This window comes from Cuculus canorus, chromosome 1 (genome assembly GCF_017976375.1).
Source record: "Cuculus canorus isolate bCucCan1 chromosome 1, bCucCan1.pri, whole genome shotgun sequence".
NCBI lineage: Eukaryota > Metazoa > Chordata > Aves > Cuculiformes > Cuculidae > Cuculus > Cuculus canorus.
Genome location: NC_071401.1, coordinates 20330435 through 20349357, shown reverse-complemented (window position 1 = coordinate 20349357; position 18923 = coordinate 20330435). Strand labels below are relative to the sequence as shown.

General features: G+C 39.5%; 1 protein-coding gene across 2 annotated transcripts in view; it reads left to right on the top strand.

The window, feature by feature from the left end:
* The first annotated feature begins 1713 nt into the window (after nucleotides 1-1713).
* The window catches only part of SACS (sacsin molecular chaperone), a 37281-nt gene continuing 20071 nt past the window's right edge, over nucleotides 1714-18923 (top strand). For both annotated transcript variants that reach the window (XM_054056880.1, XM_054056879.1), the window contains exons 1-7: nucleotides 1714-2711; nucleotides 3330-3480; nucleotides 7820-7907; nucleotides 9722-9807; nucleotides 13289-13400; nucleotides 14663-14809; nucleotides 16003-17485. In XM_054056880.1, the coding sequence (XP_053912855.1) occupies nucleotides 2374-2711; nucleotides 3330-3480; nucleotides 7820-7907; nucleotides 9722-9807; nucleotides 13289-13400; nucleotides 14663-14809; nucleotides 16003-17485 (2405 nt within the window). In that variant the 5' untranslated portion in view covers nucleotides 1714-2373. The remainder of the gene's footprint in view (nucleotides 2712-3329; nucleotides 3481-7819; nucleotides 7908-9721; nucleotides 9808-13288; nucleotides 13401-14662; nucleotides 14810-16002; nucleotides 17486-18923) is intronic.

The window sequence follows — 18923 nt, the reverse complement described above, 5'->3', positions numbered from 1 at the left end:
CTTCTCCCCCTATACTGCAGAGGTCACAGACTAGACAGGATCCGTGGCACCTGGAGCTTTTCCCTCCAATATTGATGTTAAATCATCACAGGACATAATGTTGGAGTATTGACTTGTCATGTAATGTGACATGGGTTGGACAACTTCAGCCAAACACTGACAGCAGGATTGTCTGTGCCCCTTAATATGTCCTGTATTAATATGTACAGTTTGAGTACTTCGGGATGGAGAGGTGGCTGTTAGTTGAGATAGATCCATTTCTGTCCAAGGTCCCATTCAATCAATTGTGCACGCTTATTAAAATGCTGAACAAGTCCTGTGATTGCAACGGGTGAAGAAGAATTCAGTTTTGCCAGTGTGGCTTGGTGGCCCAACTGTTGACTGGTGTGGGTTGTTTTGGTAGCTGATACAGAAGGGACTGCATTAGGTCCCTCCACCTTGTTCAGTCATCTACAGTTGTGCCCGTCCTGTCACATCTTTCTGCAGGTAGTGTATTCCCTTGGTATCAAGACATAAAAAGATAAACAAAAGATAAACAAAAGAGATCGGAAGTCAGGTTTCACTTTCCTTTGGCTATAGTATATAAAAATCTGTGATGACAAACTGTGAAGGAAATATAACAAAACAGAAAGTTAAGAAGATGAAATGACAGAAAAAAATAAAACAGTGCTAAAATAAAGCAAAGACTTAGATCCATCTTGCTTAAGTTAAAATATTTTTTTTATTATTTCTGGTGAAGGCAGGATCAGACCCACAACATTTCAAACATTTTCTTTTAATCCTGTACTGTTCAATACACAAACATTGCTGATGAATGAAATAAGGTGTTGCAGCACTTGCAAAGCTCTGTCTCTTAGATACTGTGTTGTATCCTGATCCACCTGATCTCTGTAGCTTTTAAGCTACTTTCCATTTGAGTGGGCTCATCTTTTCTCAGACACACTTTCTGCAAACAGGTTCGTTGTGTCTCTTCCCCCTTCCACAGAAACTCTGTTGCTGCCAAGTGGCAGTTTTAACTCCCTGTCACTGAATAAATTCCTAAATGTATGAGTTTAGTTGAGGACTGGACCTGAGGGCCTGTTGGAATGATGGGGAATTGTTGGCTGGAGGTCTGTAGTCCATCTTCCTCCTCAAAGTAAGAGGATTACCGATACTGGATTGGGTCAGTCTTGGCTAAGCCTTGAAAATGTCCCATATATGAAGAGTGTCTCCAGACGACCCATCCTCTTGCTACTCTCCTGCTGACAGCTTTTTTGCTTATGTCCAGTGTGGACTTCCCAAGATGCAGTTTGTTACCATTGCCTCTTGTTAGCCTTGCACAGCTAAGAAGAGCTCAGTTCCATTGCCTTCGTAACTGCCCTTTAGGTAGTTGTGGGATGTTACTACATTGCCCTTTAGTTTCCTCCTCCTCAGACTAAACAAGCCCAACTCCCTCATCTTCTCCTTGTAGATTATGTGCTTTGGGTGCCTGACCCTGTTGGCAACCCTCTGCTGGGATCTGGAACTGAGGAAGCCCAATAACATCACATTCTGGCCACAGTATCCTAGATCTAGCCTCACCGGCACTGAACAGAAACTTGATTTCCTCCATCTCCTGGTCATCCCCCTCCTAGGGAATGCATGCTGTTCCCTCATATTCAGCCTGGTATCCTCAACTCCTTGGAAGCAGGGCTGCAACTCAGCCCACCACTGGAGCACAGGCCTTGGTCCCAGACGCAGGACTTGGCACATGATGAAACTTGGAGGTTTCTGCGAGCCCCCTCCACAAATTTCTCAAGGTCCCCTTAACTTGTGGGGATCACTGATAAGCTAAAGCTCTGTCCTCATCGGAGAGCACACTTTCCACAAGTCTTGACTGGCATGAGAAGTTATTTATACCTTATTAGATAAAGTAGAAGATACACTGGAGCTAGATGGTTTTCAAATTCCCTTTCCAAACCAAATCAAATCAAACCATTCTGTTACTCTGTGAAATTTATGTGATCAGTCATGTGATTGATTTCTACAAGTAAGCTGGGGAGGGACTGTTCACAAAGGCTTGTAGTGATAGGACTGGGGGCAATGGGTATAAACTGGAGAGGGGCAGATTTAGGTTAGACGTAAGGAGGAATTTCTTCACCATTAGAGTGATGAGGCACTGGCACAGGTTGCCCAGTGAAGCTGTGGCTGCCTCATCCCTGGAGGTGTTCAAGGCCAGGTTGGATGGGGCCTCTGGCAGCCTGATCCAGTGGGAGGTGTCCCCTGGCCGTGGCAGAGGGGTTGGAACTGGATGATCTTTCAGGTCCCTTCCAACCCAAACTATTCTATGATTCTAAGTGACTGACAGCAGAAAACTGAGGTTTCCTTGCGCGCTCTGCATCTTTGAGAAATGTAATGCTGGTGAACATAAACTTTATCAGCTGTAGCTTCGTGTGCCCTGCGTGGTGGTGCCTGGGGACTGTGCGGGACAGCACCGCGCCTCCCTGCGGAGGAAGGGATGCGGGAACCTCTGATCCCGGCTGCATCAGCCCCGCTCCGCCGGGAAGCAGCATCCCCGCCCGGGCAGCGGGGGCAGAGCAGGGGACGAGCGCTCCCCTCCCCCGCGGCCGCCCCTCCTGCTTTCAGGGCGGCTTTCCCACCCGCTGCCGCCTCCTCTGCTTCCTCTTCCTCCGCGGCGCAGAGCTCGGGCCCCTCCCCTTCCCCGGCGGCGCTTTGAGCGGCGCGGAGGGCATGTGAGTGGCGGCGGGGCGGGAGCGGCTCTGCTCGCAGGCCCCGCGGCTTCTCTGCGCCTCGGGAAGAAGCGGGCGCCCGCGCATCCCCGCGCCCGCGAATCCCTGCATCCGCGCGTCCCTGCATCCCCGCACCCGCATCCGCTCATTCCCGCACCCCTGCATCCTCACATCCTCGCACCCGCCCATCCCTGCACTCACATCCCCATATCCCTATATCCCTGCATCCGCACCCGCGCACCCCCGCACCTGCGCATCCCTGGATCCGCGTATCCCCACATCCCTACACCTGCCTCCTCGTATCCACGCATCCCTGCACCCACATCCCTGTATGCCCGTATCCCTGCATCCGCACCCGTGCATCCCCACATCCCTACAGCCGCATCCCTGCATCTGCGCATCCCCACATCCCTACAGCCGCATCCCTGAATCCCTGCATCCTCACTCGCGCATCCCCGCATCCCTACACTCGCATCCCCGCACCCGCGCATCCCTACGCCCGCATTCCGTATTCCCGCACCCGCACATCCCTGCTCCCGGCGCGGTCGCCGTCTCGGTGCTGCGCGGTGCGGCGGGGCGCTGCGTGCCTCTCTTCAGGCGGCGTCTCTCGTGTCGCCGCAGGCTGGCCCGGGTGACCGTCCTCCACGACTGCCTGGGCTGCAGGACCTTCGAGCTGCCTCCCGGCGCGGCGGTGGCGGCCGTGAAGGCGCGGATAGAGGAGGAAGCCGGGCTGCCCCGCGCCGAGCAGCGGCTCTGGCTCGGCGGGACACAGGTGAGCGGCGCGGCGGTGGGCGGGACGCAGCTGCTGATGCGGAAAAGCGGAATATTTCGGTTCAAGCTACAGTAAAATACATCCAAGTAACTGTATTTTTTGACAGTTAGACAAAACATGCCCCCGATAGCGTGGGTTTTTTTTTTTAATAGCGTGTTTTTTTCGAACAGTGCTTTCCCAGACGTTGCGTGAAGCATGATCTGTGCTGAACAGATGGGCCTTTTTCTATAATCACCTCTGTTTGCAGCCTCTCTATCTCAAATGTGAAGTCAGATAGAGAGCCAGAGCCAGCTCCGAATTAGCAAGAGATTTGACTCTCGTGAAGTTCATAATAACGTTAAAGTCAGACCTTGGAAAGTAATAGAATAGGCATAAGAGTACAAACATATAAACTTATACATATACATATAGGTACATAAACTTTTATATATATACATGTAAATGTATACATATACATATATAAAATTATACATATATATATACACACACATGTAAACTGACACATATGCATGCATGTACATAAAATCATAGAATCACCAGGTTGGAAAAGACCTCCTAGATCATCGAGTCCAACCATTCCTATCTGCCACTAAACCATGTCCCTGAGTACCTCATCTACCCGTCTTTTAAATACCTCCGGGGATAGGGATTCGACTACCTCCCTGGGCAGCTCATATATATACATATAAACTCATACATATGCATATATATATACATAAACTCATATATATAAATGTAAACTTATACGTATGCATATATGTACATAAACTTATATATATATACACACGTAAACTTATACATATGTGCGTAAGTGGGAAATATATCCTACAGCCAGCTTTTGTCTCGCCACATGTGATTGATGGAGCCCACTCCCTCATGTTGCCCAGGCCTCATTAAAGGATGCTTGCTTTCTAAAACTCCAGAATGAGTCTTAGTTTATTTGCTTGCATTTTCGGTATGACTGGTGCTGGCAGTCCCGGCGCCCAGGTGCCTGCTGCATCTGCCAGGTCTTCTGGTATGTGGGCAGCACGGCATTTGTGGCTTGAGGTGTGAGCCTCTCATGGGAAGCAAGGAGGCTCTTTGGACAAGCAGCTAACGCTCATGCTTCTCTTTATGATGCCAGCTTTTATCGTTCAAGTTCTTGCCTTTTTTGTAGAATCATAGAATCACTAGGTTGGAAAGGACCCACTGGATCATCGAGGCCAACCATTCCTAACACTCCCTAAACCTTACCCCTCAGCACCTCGTCCACCCGTCCTTTAAACACCTCCAGGAAAGGTGACTCAACCACATCCCTGGACAGCCTGTTCCAGTGCCTGATGACCCTTTCCGTGAAAAATTTTTTCCTGATGTCCAGCCTGAACCTCCCCTGGCAGAGCTTGAGGCCATTCCCCCTTGTCCTGTCCCCTGTCACTTGGGAGAAGAGGCCAGCTCCCTCCTCTCCACAACCTCCTTTCAGGTAGTTGTAGAGAGCAATAAGGTCTCCCCTCAGCCTCCTCTTCTCCAGGCTAAACAACCCCAGGTCTCTCAGCTGCTCCTCGTAAGATAATCCATGTGCTTTATCCTTATTTTTGGGTGGGGAGCAGAAGATTCACCCATGAGTGCTGATGTGCTTGTTCTGGCTTCCTTTCTGTCTTTGATTTTCTGTCTGCTGACCAGCTTCAGCAGCAGAGTTGGCATCACTGTGACAGGAAGCTCTTAGAAGTTATAAATTGGGGTCTGGGTACAGAAGAGAGTCAAAGGAATGAACAACCTTGTTCTGTGAAGGCATCAGCCTGAGGTTACTATTTCAATACTGCTTGGCATGCCTCCAGACACGTTTCTGGAAATGGCAATTGGTGGGATTGGATGAGTAGGGGCAAGAAGGAGAGAGAGGAGGTCGAAAACTAGGGTTAAATAAGGCAAGGGGACTTGCAAATTTGTGAAGGAGAAGATTTCAAGGAGACCTTATTGCAGGCATTCAGTATTTAAAGAGGGCTCATAAGAAAGATAGGGAGAGACTTTATATTAAAGCCTGTGGAGTGACAGGACAGAAGGCAGCGGCTGTAAACTGAAAGAGAGTGGGTTTAGGTAGGACATAACGAAGAAGTATTTAATGATGACGGTTGTGAGGCACTGAAACAGGTTGCCCAGAGAAGTTTTGCATGCCCCATCGTTGGAAGCGTTCAAGGCCAAATTGGGTGGATCTTTGAGCAACTTGACCCAGTGGAAGGAGTCCCTGCCCATGGCAGGCGAGTTGGTCTAAGTGATTTTCAAAGGTCTTTTCCAAACCAAAGGATTCTCTGATGCTAAGAAAGCACTAGGTGGAACATGGGGAACACAAAGTAATCTTTGAGCTCTCGGGTTTGGAACAAACTCCCCAAGTAGTTTATTTTCTTGCCTAGTTTTGTGTGTCCTTGATTTTGTTCTCTCCAGGCCTTCCTGTTCTGGAAGGAAGGAGGTCTATGTATCGCTTTCTAAAATTTCTCTGGAAGCGAAGATCTGAGCAGCACTCTATCTGGCACAGAAAAGTGGGTTTTTTGGCAGGCAACAGTCAGTAAGCAGACTGTAATAGTTCTGGTTTTGGTGGTTTTTTTGTTTTTTTTTTTTTTGTTTTTTTTTTCCCCTTAATGTTAAACTAAAATACATATGGGGATGTTTGTGGCAATTTTGAAAGTCGTTTACAAACTTTTGAACTCCTGACTCCTGTTTCAGGGATCGAATTAATTTTTAATTTATTGAGGCAGTAGAATATTCATCAGTGAATAATTTTTTTTCCATGAAAGCTGCTACATGCAATTTATAGATGTTAAGTAAAATCCAGTGTTTTTTTCACTCAGTTCCTTACGGTATTAAACTATTAATTTGAATCATTCATTCTCCTAATTTCTGCTGGTGTTTTTTAGCAGGCTACCCAGGAGGTGATGGAGTCACCTTCCCTGGTGGTATTTAAAAGACAGGTGGATGCGATACTCAGGGACCTGGTTTAGTGGTTGATAGGAATGGTTGGGCTCGATGATCCAGGAGGTCTTTTCCAACCTAGTGATTCTGTGATTCTGTGTTTTGCTGCAAAAGTCCTACCTGAGAAAATTTGGATATTTTGTCCCTTTAATACTTAGTGGTGGCTTTACAGCATCCTGTGGATTTTTTTTTAATTTTAGCGAGGTCTGAGTGGGTGGTTTACCCGGTTTAAGCTATTTTACATCTTGAGACAAGATCATATGAAGCATAATGTTTCTCTAGAAAGTTAGAATAAACACATTGTAGTTGTAAGTACTATTTAAAACCAGTTTAAGTAAAAAGGAATATTTTTTTTCTTATTAATGTTTTTAAATTTTCACTACATACTGTGGACTACGACTGTCTTTTGTTTATTAAACATGATTAGTTTGTAAGCATCTGCATCTGTCTAAGCACCAACTTTCTAGTGATTTGTTTTTACACATGAAAGTTAGGAAGTAGTCATGAACTCTGCTATAAACTGAGACTAATATAATCGTATAATTTCAGATAAAAAACTTTTTATATGGTTTGCTGTAAATGGAAGCTCATTTGTTATTGTGGTATGCAGGATAACATCATATTACATATGACTTTTAGCTTCACGTCGTATATGTCTGGAATACATATATAATATGAAACTAGAATTGCAACAAAACCATAATATCCTATGATTACTAAATAATTTCCTTAACATCTGCTGAGGTATTTGTGGCTTTGTTTGCCCCAGTTTCTCTGTGATGTTGACGGTGAGTCCATAGGTCTGCGTAGAGATGTAATGGAGTGATGAGGCTCTCGGATTTTTCAGAAGTGTTTCTGTGTCATACTTTTGTCTGTACACATTCTGTATTACTGGCTGCTTTAAGCTGGTACTATTTAATTTAAAACTTCTATGAAATTGCACACCTATATGTACTATTTAGAGTACACAGACCACATACTTCCTGTATATGTTTATTTTCTTAATGGACATGCACCTTAGAACAAAAACTGCTTTAGTTGTATGCTTCCACAAGTTCCCAGAACATAGAACTTTCAAATGTGAAAATGGGAGGACATGGCTTATTCTTTGTATGCTTCCATAGGCATTTTTTCCACCTGATTTGTGGCTGGTTTTTTTTTGGTCCTATTACTGACAAACTGATGCTTCATCTGAGGATTTTCATTAGGCAAAAGAGGCCATCCTAGACCTCGGGGTCTGAAAGTGCTGCTCAAACTGAATGCTTGATGTTTTGGAGTATTTTTATACTTTTAGATAAAAACAGACTTCACAGCTTCATTTCCTACATATTTATTTTACAGTAAACTATTCATGCTGCGGAGTGTTCTGATCAAGATCTATCTCATTTTTTTGTTTCAGTTATCTGATGGTATCAAGATTGCGGATCTTCAGAAGTCTCAAAATCAAGTTTTCCTGAAGCTTCAGTCAAAAGGGTTGAAAGGAGGAGGTATGAAAAATACTTGTCTCTTTATGATCTGGATGGTCAAAGCATTGATTAATTGAAATTATTCTCTTCAAATGCGAAGAAATTAGTTTTCTTGTTAGTTCTAGGCATCCCTTCACTTGTTCTTTTCACTCTGCTTCAGGAAAATGAAACTTGCCTTTTTAAGTGCCTTGGTGTTTGTTTAGTTTTTTTTATTTATAGTTTCATGTGTGGGAATTACAGTTTTGCTGTCCTTTGTAATCAATAAAACTTGCCTTGCAGTGGCATCAATAACTGCCTTGTCTCATATAAAGTAGGCTGAATACTTGTAAGCACTTTGAATACTGAAAGGGTATCTTTTCAGTAACTACTGCGTAGAAAACTATGCCATTGGTAAAAAGTTTTTTATTTCTTCTGATACTTTTTTTTCTTTTGATTCTGTATGTTTAGTACCATTTTTATTTCAAAAATTGCAAGTATATCTGTATGATGTCTTGAAGTAGATTATGATATCTGAATATCTTCAGGAATCTTCTAATTAAAATCTGTAATGACTGTTACTTGGTTGCTAGCTTTTAACAATAATTTTATTACAATCAAATGCTGATGTGATGGTAGAATGAAGAAGAAGTTAGACTTGGAGATCAGTCTCTTGCTTTTAGAGAATGACTCCTATGAAAAGAAACACACAAACTTTCCTACTATTGATCAGTTCACCTTAATTTGGAAGTTTGTGTATTGCTTGTTGACTTCTGTACGTTTCTGTATGCTGTAAAAATAATAACCAAAGTTATAAAATACTTTCCAAGCTTTAAGGTGTGAGTTGTGATTCCTTGTTTTATTTTTAATTTATGCTATTAAGTTACCTCAAGTAGAGTGATATGAAAATTTCATAAAGACAAGACGTTTGATGTTATTTGATGTTTTCTCAGCAAATAGATCTGTCTTATCTATGCACTTTTTCATCATTGCTGAGGATTCTGTGGGGTTTTTTTTTATCTAATGTTTTATTCTACAATTAATGTGTATGTGTTTGAAACTGTGTGCTTCATAGCACATGGATGTGAAAAAAAGGAGGGGAAGAGAATAATTACTTATTAATAACTTTAAAGGGAAGTGCTAAATGGGGCATCAGTAGAGTCTGTTTTCCTTGTGTGGACTGAATCACTAATATTTGTTTGAAGGACATGTTTTAGAGGTTTGGATTTAGGGAGTTGTTCTTCAATCTCAGACTGCAGTTTGAATGGAAGAGTACTGATCCTTTCATTCTGTGTTAAGATTCTTTCTCTTGGAGCAGAACTTCATAATGCTTGGTAGTACCTTTCTGAGACTTCCCTCCTGTGCTAAGCCCAGGTAACACCAAAGCCACCACCAGGCTCAGCACCACGATAGCAGAAGTGTACACTAGAGCCAAAGTGTACCATGTCTGTGTGTAGATGTTATAAGGATCATCACTGGCTATAAGAAAGTCAGAGCCACTGCTGACCTAGAATAATGTCCCGCTACCTAAAGTCCTTTAGAAGTTGCTATATTTTAACATTCAGTAATTAGAGTTGCGGTATAACAGATGCAGAGACTTAGCCCCCAAATTTGTTTCATCCAGATATAAAACAGCGTGCGGACATTAACATCAAGACTGCTCTTTTTTTTTAATACAAAGATTTATAATGTAATACTTTTACAGTTGACTTTGGAAATATAAGATTTTACTGTGTCAGGCCTTGATTTACTTTTAGTTTTTTTTCCTAAATTCCCAGTAATTATTTAGTGTTTCTTTTTATTTGAAATTAAATGCATAGTAGCATAATACACAGATTATTTGTTTCTTTGCTTTTTAGGTCGCTTTGGACAAACAACTCCACCACTTGTTGATTTTCTTAAGGATATTTTAAGAAGATACCCAGAAGGAGGACAGATTCTTAAGGTATGTAACAAATGGTGTTTTTTTGCAGTCATTTAATATGCATGACCTAATACTATTAGTTTAAAACTTTCTGGTGAATCCTGCAGTTGTCATACCTTATTTGATATTCATGCTAGTACAGGAGATGTTTCCATTTCTGTGGAGGCGGCAGTGAGTTCTGTGGCTTTTAGTGTGTGTATGTGTGTACTTAACATCTCTAAGTTTGCTTATCACAGATGCTGTTGTAATTTACAAAAAAAGAGAGAAAAAATGCAGGTGTTATAAGTCAGAGACTTCATGATGTACTTTATGTGAGTGAGCTATCAAAAATGTTTATTTTGCTTGTTACTTTATTGTTCATCTCTGTTATAAGCTATGGTAAGACCACAGTATAATGTATACATTTTTTCAGGAGGGATTATTTTAGCATAAGATTGGGATAAGATGGAAACTTCAATAAAAATTTTGCTGTAGATTTTCTGAGTAGCTGAATACATTTTCCTTAGTGGGCTTTGACAGTGTCAGAAAAGTTGCATCATTAGATTAAGAACACTCTAAGTTGGGAATCTTTGAGTGGCTTTTGGGATACTTGCTCTAGAGTGATAAAAGTAATAAACCCGTCAGTTTAGTATGGGCTGAAAAACATTTTTAGTCTAGACATTGATTCTTAAAACAAAGAATGTCACGGGGTTTTCTGAAGTGAGGCCAGTGTTTTTTATGGTGTTTTATCGTTGATCTATGAGACTTCAAAGTGTGGAACAGTAGAGCATGTTATGTTGTGGTGCTCCACATTTGAATGTTGAATGTTACAGGTACAAGCTTAACAATGGAAATAACAACATTGATTTAAGCATGAAATTTTTTTTTGGTAAATAGGATGATGTACTGGTAGAGGGCAATTCACTTTGCCTCACTTTAGACGTGGTCTGAACACTTCTTCTGTGAAGAATGGCTGAAAGACTTGGAGTGGTTCAGCTTGGAGAAGAGGTCACTCTGGCGAGACCTTATTGCAGCCTTTCAATATACAAAGGGGCCTTATAAGAAAGATGGAGAGAGACTCTTTACTGAGTTCTGCAACAGCAGGATAAGGGGGAAGGGTTTCAAACTGAAAGAGGGTAGGTTTAGATGGGACAGAAAGAAGAAATATTTTACCGTGTGGTGAGACACTGGAACCAGTTGCCCAGAGAAGTTGTGGATGCCCCATCCCTGGAAGTGTTCAAGGATGGGGCTCTGAGCAACCTCATCTAGTGGAAGTTGTCCCTGCCAATGGCTGTGGGGTTGGACTAGGTGATCTTTAAAGGTCCCTTCCAACCCAAACCATTCTATGATTTTGTGTCCAGAAAAAATACAGATCATTCTGAATTTGTCAATTCCTGTTTGAAGAGCATCTGAGGTGTTTAGTTTATAGCTAGATCTTAAACTTCTCATTTAGAATGCTTCATCACAGATGTTAGGAGGCTCATTTCCTTAGTATATGAGAATGCCATGTTATAACTAATGGGATTTGGTAGAGAAATATATCTGTATATATAAACCACACCAGTACAAATGATCACGGATGATGAGAGTTCCTGTTGTCTCTTGGAAGGTTTTCTTTGCAACTGTGGAACTTGATTATTTTTAGTGTGAATGCTTAAGATAAGCATATCTTCCGTTGTTTTGGCAAAATTTGTCCTGAATATTTTCTTAGCGGTGTCCATTCTTAGGGTGGGTGTTTACATTTTTACTATTTCCCGATACCAGCTAAGTCTGTAAGATACATTTGAATCATGAAGGGTTCAGGCCTTCTTAAAAATTTAAACCCAGTTTTTTATTCCAACATAAAGAAATAAGTTAATGCCCTTAGAAATCAGGTAGGTAAATCTAAAACTGGAAATGTTCCTCTTTTCATGGTTTACAGTGTCGAGTTAACAGACTGTTACGGAAGGATTACTATCAGGAATTTTGCTGACCTATTAAAATGGATTTCGCTATTTAGGTGCTTCAAATACAATGGTGTTAACAGCTGAATGTAGCAGATGTTCCGTGTGCCACTGCATGAATGCAAGTCACTGACTACATAGTGGTTTCAATACTTATTTTTTCATTTTTCTAGAGGCTTTGGCTATATTTTTGTATCTTCTTGAACGACTGCCATAATTATTCTTTTGGAAAAAGAATTACATGTTTTTTGTAGCTAAATAACTTGTGGAGATTCTTTAAAAATATGTTAAGTGTGTGGAACTGCGGGTTTATTTCTTGCAGTCTCATTTGCTTCAAAATTCTGTAGAAGTAACAATATAAACAGTGTATTTTTATTACTTGTGCCATATGCCTTATAGATGGAACATACTGTCTCAAAGTGAAAGATTGAGGGGTTATAGATTTGAAACCAGATATTGGATAACAATGAGCTTATTTTACTGTCAACAGGGTATTAGAATGCAACCTAATCTGAAATATCTGCTCCTAGTTGCATTTTTTAAGTAAACATTTGTCTTGTGAGCAAGTCTTTTTTTATGCATAATTAAATGGAATTTGTGTTGTATGAATACATTGGATGTGATTTGATTTACATACATAGCTTTTCAGTTCAGCTGAGATACTTCCTTATGCCAAACATATATGCGCATGCTAACATACACGTGTGTGTGTGTGTGTGTGTGTATGTGTGTGTATCTTTGGATCCCGGATACACTTTGATGATTCAGTTTGCAGAGCATTGTGTGAAGCTGTAGTCCGGTAGGTATATATAATCGTGCTTAATATCTACAGTGTATAACGCCATTGATGTGAATGGGACTTAATTTTATTAATGGTAGTATTTACAGAAGTAGTTTATTATAATTTTAGTTGTTAGAATTTTCCACAGCTCTCATCACTACTAGTACTATTTAACAAAGTCTTAACATCAGCCTCTTTCTAGTCTATGGGCTTGATTCAATCGATGAGCTCTGGTGGTTCATGATTTACAGTTACTGATCAGATCTGTTTTGAGGACCTTTACTTGAAGGGGCATTAGAAGTGTGCGCTGTAGCTCTTGAAGGGTTGGTTCATACTTTTAAGTGTTAACTTAAATGGAATTCAGTTGATGTAAAGAATGATCTTTTATGACTTGTTTCCTCCTTGTTGACTTACAACTGTCATGTGGGCTTCAAAGTAAAATTTATTTTTTTTTTTCTACCATCCTCTGTTATTTTGAGAGTTGTAGGAGTCTGATGTGGGATAATAGTTACAATAGTAACCGTTTAGAAATAAGCTACTAAACTTTATGGATATTGGTTGTGTATGGTAGTTGAGCTTCAGATTCAAATCACTTTCATAATAACTGAGTATTCCTTTTATAAGAATGTCTGTTTTCGTTGAGGTAAACTGGACAAAACTATTTTAGTTGAAAAATATGAAAACAGTTACATTTATGATAATTTCTTATTATTTTCTACTGTTTAAGTTGGAAAGTCATTGCTAGAATCTGTGCAATGTTGATGCATCATACTTTGGTTTCTTTTGTTTTTTGTCACAGGAACTGATACAGAATGCAGAAGATGCTGGTGCCACAGAGGTTAGATTTTTGTATGATGAAACTCAGTATGGAACAGAAACCCTGTGGTCAAAGGACATGGCACAATATCAGGGTAAATACAATTTTTTTTTTAATTAATTTTGGCCATTATTCTTCCATATGCATGTGGTTCTGTGTTTTTCTCTTTGCTATATGGAGATGACCATATAGGGATGACTGCATTGCTACTTCCACCTTATTAGGTGCATATTTTGCATTGGTTCTAATGTTCTTTTCCAAAGCCAGTGTTCAGTATTGAAGACCTTAAACTGTCTCTTGCTAGTTGTCAGTAGCAGCTTTCCAAGTGCTTCCAGTTAATATTGTTTGAGAAAGAATAAAGCAGAGCATAAAGATTAAGTCACTACACCCAGGGTGACTGTATCCTGTGGTTTATTTCTCTGGGTTCATTCTATATCTACAGAAATGAAATCAAGAAAGGATTTTTAGTTGAGCAAGTAAACAAGGTTTGATAAGACCTAATAGACAGAGAATGGTTGGGGTATTAGACAATTTTCAGATTGTTTTCATTAACCTCTACCTTTTGAGAACTATTACCAGTTCTTAATGTAAAGAAGACCCCCTACATTTCAGCACCCTCCAGGCAGTTCTGTTTCCTTCCCCATTTCTTACTCTCTCTCACACCGAACTTCGCTCCATGCAAAGTTTTTTACATCATCTAATATGGCTTAGTGTGATAGGGTTCAGTTAAATATTTATCAAACCAATTAGTTTTTATCAAACAGATCATCCCAAAAGGCATTCAGTCATGATTTGAAAATTTCCATGATGAATGGTCTGCTACTTCTCATTTCAAATTTTATTTCAGTTGTTGATCATCTTCATTATGTTTTCTAATTTGCGTTTGTCTTACTTTCTATAAATTGTTATATTTTGCCATGTGTTTCTTTCCAATGGAGGTATTAGACAGTGATTAGTATATCTCTCAACCCCATTTTTGATAGACTGAATGGATCCGTTTCAAGTCTTGTGCCACAGGACATTTCTTCTTTCAGAAGTTTTGTTGTTTTCGGCTTTTAGTTCAGTTTTTCAGAATCGTTTTATAATGTGACATCAGAACTAGATACCACATTGGAATATAAATCTCTTAGGTACTGCATACAGAGGCAAATCCATCTTCTTCTGTTTTTTGCTGCTACTCTATACTTCCCTTTGATCGCCAAGTATAATTTATTGTCAGTTTGAGTCATACCTTCTCCATTAAGCTTGCACATGTATGGAGAAATACTTTCTCGGTTCTGTAAGTTCATTTCCTAGACATTTTTAACAATAAATACTTTTGTTCTCAGCTTTTTAACACTTGCCTCTTTATTATAGGGCCGGCATTTTATGCATATAATGATGCAATTTTCACGCCTGAAGACTGGCATGGTATACAGGAAATAGCAAGAAGCAGGAAGAAAGATGATCCCCTGAAAGTTGGAAGATTTGGAATTGGCTTTAATTCAGTTTATCATATAACAGGTACTCTGAATAAATACTTGAAAATTAAAATGTTGAAGTTTTAAATTAATTATTTTAGATATTTTTCAAACATTTCTTTTCTCTATAGTGCATTTTTAAATTAGATCCCTGGCCAAGTTTCCTCAAGAAGCATCCATATTTTTATAAAACTCAGTAAGGTATCCCTTGGATTTTGCAGGATTTGAGAGATTTGTTTCTTCTAGTTAACATTACTATGTACTTAGTCCCCTATATTGAAATGAACTTTCCTTTACACTGTTATTTCAGTTATACACTGCTGTTTGTATTGTAGAGGCCCATAATATAGGGTAGGTATGCAAGTAGAAATGTGAAAGTTTCAACTAGACTGAGACTGAAACTTTTATGCATGTTCTTTGCATGATATGCAGTGATTTTATTTCATGTCATATTTATTTCAGTGATTTTATTTCATGTCATATTTATTTCATGTTATTTCATTTTATTTCATGTAAGGATATTCCATAGTAGAGGCATATGCTTATTTACATTTGAGAGAGAAAACACTTATTCTTTCACAAGCTGGTAATATTCAATCTTGCAATGTATTATTCTGGCAGAATGTTTTGCTGCTGTACAGAAGAAGCATGTATTGTAAAGAGTGCTTACAGTCTATGTAGTAATATTAATAGTACAGGATAAGAGGCAAATTTTGGCTGAAATAATGTTTTTAACATGTTAAATGTGGTTTTACGACACAGGATGTTTTTTCACAATGTCTTACCTAGAAGAGCATGAATAAAAGCTTAGTTAATATGTTCTGTGGTTTGATAACTCTGAGAATTCATGCTTTTAGATGTACAAGGTTACTTTTTCTGAGCCTTCAATATCTGAAAAGTATGAAAGCAATAGTATAATATCTTTGGTAAATTAATTCTTTTTTCATGAAAATATTGGAAAGATAAAAGTATAAACTTAAAAAAAAATTTTAATTTTTCTTGCTCAGTTTGCTAAAATTCAAGTAGTTGAATGACTATTTATATATTTATTTCCAGAATAGAAATGTGATTGTTTTTTCCTGTCAATGAGCACTGAATTATATCTTATCAGAACTATACTAGGTCATTGCAGTTTTATAACACTTGTTTTTCTTGCCCTTTTAAAATTTGTCCCTTGAGACTATTTGAAATGTATGTTTGTTTAGAATTATTAATAGTTGTTTTTTATGTATACAGATGTCCCTAGTATTTTCAGTGGTGACCAGATTGGAATGCTTGATCCTCATCAAACCCTTTTTGGACCTCATGAATCAGGACAGTGTTGGAATCTAAAAGAAGATAGCAAGGAAATCAATGAACTCACAGACCAGTTTGCACCATTCATTGGCGTATTTGGCAGCACTAAGGAAACCTTTAAGAATGGGAACTTTCCTGGTACCTTTTTTCGTTTCCCACTTCGTCTGCAGCCCTCCCAACTGAGCAGCAATGTTTATGACAAACAGAAGGTTTTGGAGTTGTTTGAATCCTTCCGAGCAGATGCAGACACAGTATTGCTCTTCTTGAAGAGTGTTCAGGATGTTTCATTGCATGTTAGGGAAGCTGATGGAAACGAGAGGTTGATTTTTAGAGTAACTGCTAGTGAGAACAAGGCTTTGAAACATGAAAGACCGAATTCTATCAAAATCTTAGGAACTGCAATAAGTCAGTACTGTAAGGGAGTTCCAAGCAATAGCATAACGTGTGTGACGTACCATGTAAATATAGTTGTAGAAGATGAGAGTGTTAAAGATGCACAGAAAACATCTTGGTTAGTATGTAATTGTGTAGGGGGTCGAGGAATGTGTACTGAGCTGGATTGTTTAGCTGATGACTTGAAATTTGTTCCTACTATTGGAATAGCCATGTCCTTATCAACCAATGGGGAGGAAAAAGGAGCCGTAGCAGATTTTTCAGGAAGAGCATTTTGTTTTCTGCCTTTGCCTCCAGGTGAAGAAAGCAAAACTGGACTCCCAGTTCATGTTAGTGGTTTCTTTGGTCTCACAGATAATAGAAGGAGTATCAAATGGCGAGAGCTGGATCAATGGAGAGATCCAGCAGCTTTGTGGAATGATCTTCTTGTGGTGAATGTAGTGCCGAAGGCATATACCACCCTTATATTGGAAGCTATCAAACGAATGGAAACTGAGAAGAATTCGGATTTTCCATTGTCAGCTGAAAGAATTTATAGATTGTGGCCCGATGAGAGTAAAATCAGGGTACCTTGGAAACCAATTGTAGTACCTCTCTTTAAAGAGCTGCTTCAGCATACAGTTATTTACTCAATGAGTAATCAGTGGATAAAGGTGGAACAGGTGCACTTTTCTGAAATGGATGAGAGTTTGGAGTACACACAGTCTGTTCTCAACTACCTCCAGAATTCAGGGAAGCAGATTGCCAAGGTACCAGCAAATATTGCTAGTGCAGTGCATGTTACTATTTCTACTGCTAAAGCTGTGAAAAAAGTGACTCCTGCTGTAGTACGACAAGTACTGAGGAAATCTGGACACAGTGGACCTGCTGAAGAAAAGCTTCATCTCTTAGAATTTGTGCTTTCTGACGGAGTCTACAGTGAACTGATTGGATTGGAGCTTTTGCCGTTACAGAATGGAAATTTTATTCCTTTTTCCTCATCTGTGTCAGAACAGGATGTAGTTTACATAACCTCAGAAGAATATCCCAGGTATACTTAATATTTTGAATACTGTTTGTTTTGGTTTTTTTTTTTTTTTTTAGTTTAGATGCTGAAGCAGCATCTAAAATGTCTAACTGTTCAGACTGTTATTTGCTTATCAGCAAACGAGGTGATATGCAGCAGACAGTTATGTAATGAAATAATGCATAGCTCAAACCAGTTTTCTGTATATATGTGCATGTTTGTGTGTATATATCTCATTTGAAAAGTTTGGCAGCTACTTGCCATGATAACTTTGTGAAGAATCATGTGATCTAGGCTTTAGGGGAATACTTAAGGATATATTTCAAAATAGTTTTCTTCAGAGAATTGTAAATAAGAGGATCTTGGGAACATGCATACTAGGAAGTACATTAAATTAGGTAATAGGAGCTTTTATTAAATTTAAAGCTTGAGATTATTCAATTTTTTTTTTTTTAGTGCAACACAACTTTCAGTGAAGGGCTTAGTACTAAACACTAACTGGGTTTGGGAAGTAAGCAGATTCTACTATGGAAAGAAGTGGGCTTACCTTCTACATTGCCTCTCCTTTTGTTCTTTCCAATCCCTCTCCAATTAATTTTTTCTCCTTGATATTTCCCAACTGCATCAATGTTCCAATTAGGTCCACATTTCATCTGCCAACAAAGCTTGCCCTCACACTGGGGAGGGGATAGGAAAGAGAAGTCTAGCTGGAATAAGTGACCTTGGGGTCACTGGGAAGAAAGCATTACTGCTACGTTTTTTTTGTCTGTACAAGATTACGTATGTATAAAAGATTTGTTAAATCTGAACCCTTCTCCAAGTGCTTTCTTAATAGGCTTGAAGTCTCTCAGATGCATCAAATGTCTTACCTGTAGCTGTTTCTCCATACAGATTGTTACCTGCATATATGGTCACAACCACCCCTTCTCCTTTCCCTCAGATTTCTACTAATTTTCAGATCTTCAGCTTGAGAGAATGTGGCACTTGGCATGTGCTTTGCAACTTTTAGTATCCTAGAAATTTTTATGAGGGAGCTAGAGCGAAGTGTGCCAATATAGACATTATTAAGGTAAAAAGTGCTCCAAGTAAGGTCCAGTTGTGATTTGAATATATGTAAAGAGAACAAGAAGAACAGCTGCATGCATGTAACTGGTTTTCCCACGTTTCTTGAGAGTAGTTTCCTTTTGTCAAGTCTGCTGTTGTTCTTCTTCTATTTTATTCTAAACCCATAATCTTTCTTGTTCTAGACAATCAAGCTTATTTATCAGGGCATTAATATGACTCAGAGCCTATGTTTCTAATGTTTTCTTTAGATAATAAGAATGATGATAATAAAAATAATAACAACAGTAACAACAACAACAACTACTACTGCTACTACTACTTATTTCTCTGGCATCTGTTGTGAGGTGATTTATCTTTTGCTCTCCTGTGACTTTGTTTTTCCTTCCAGAAGTTAAGC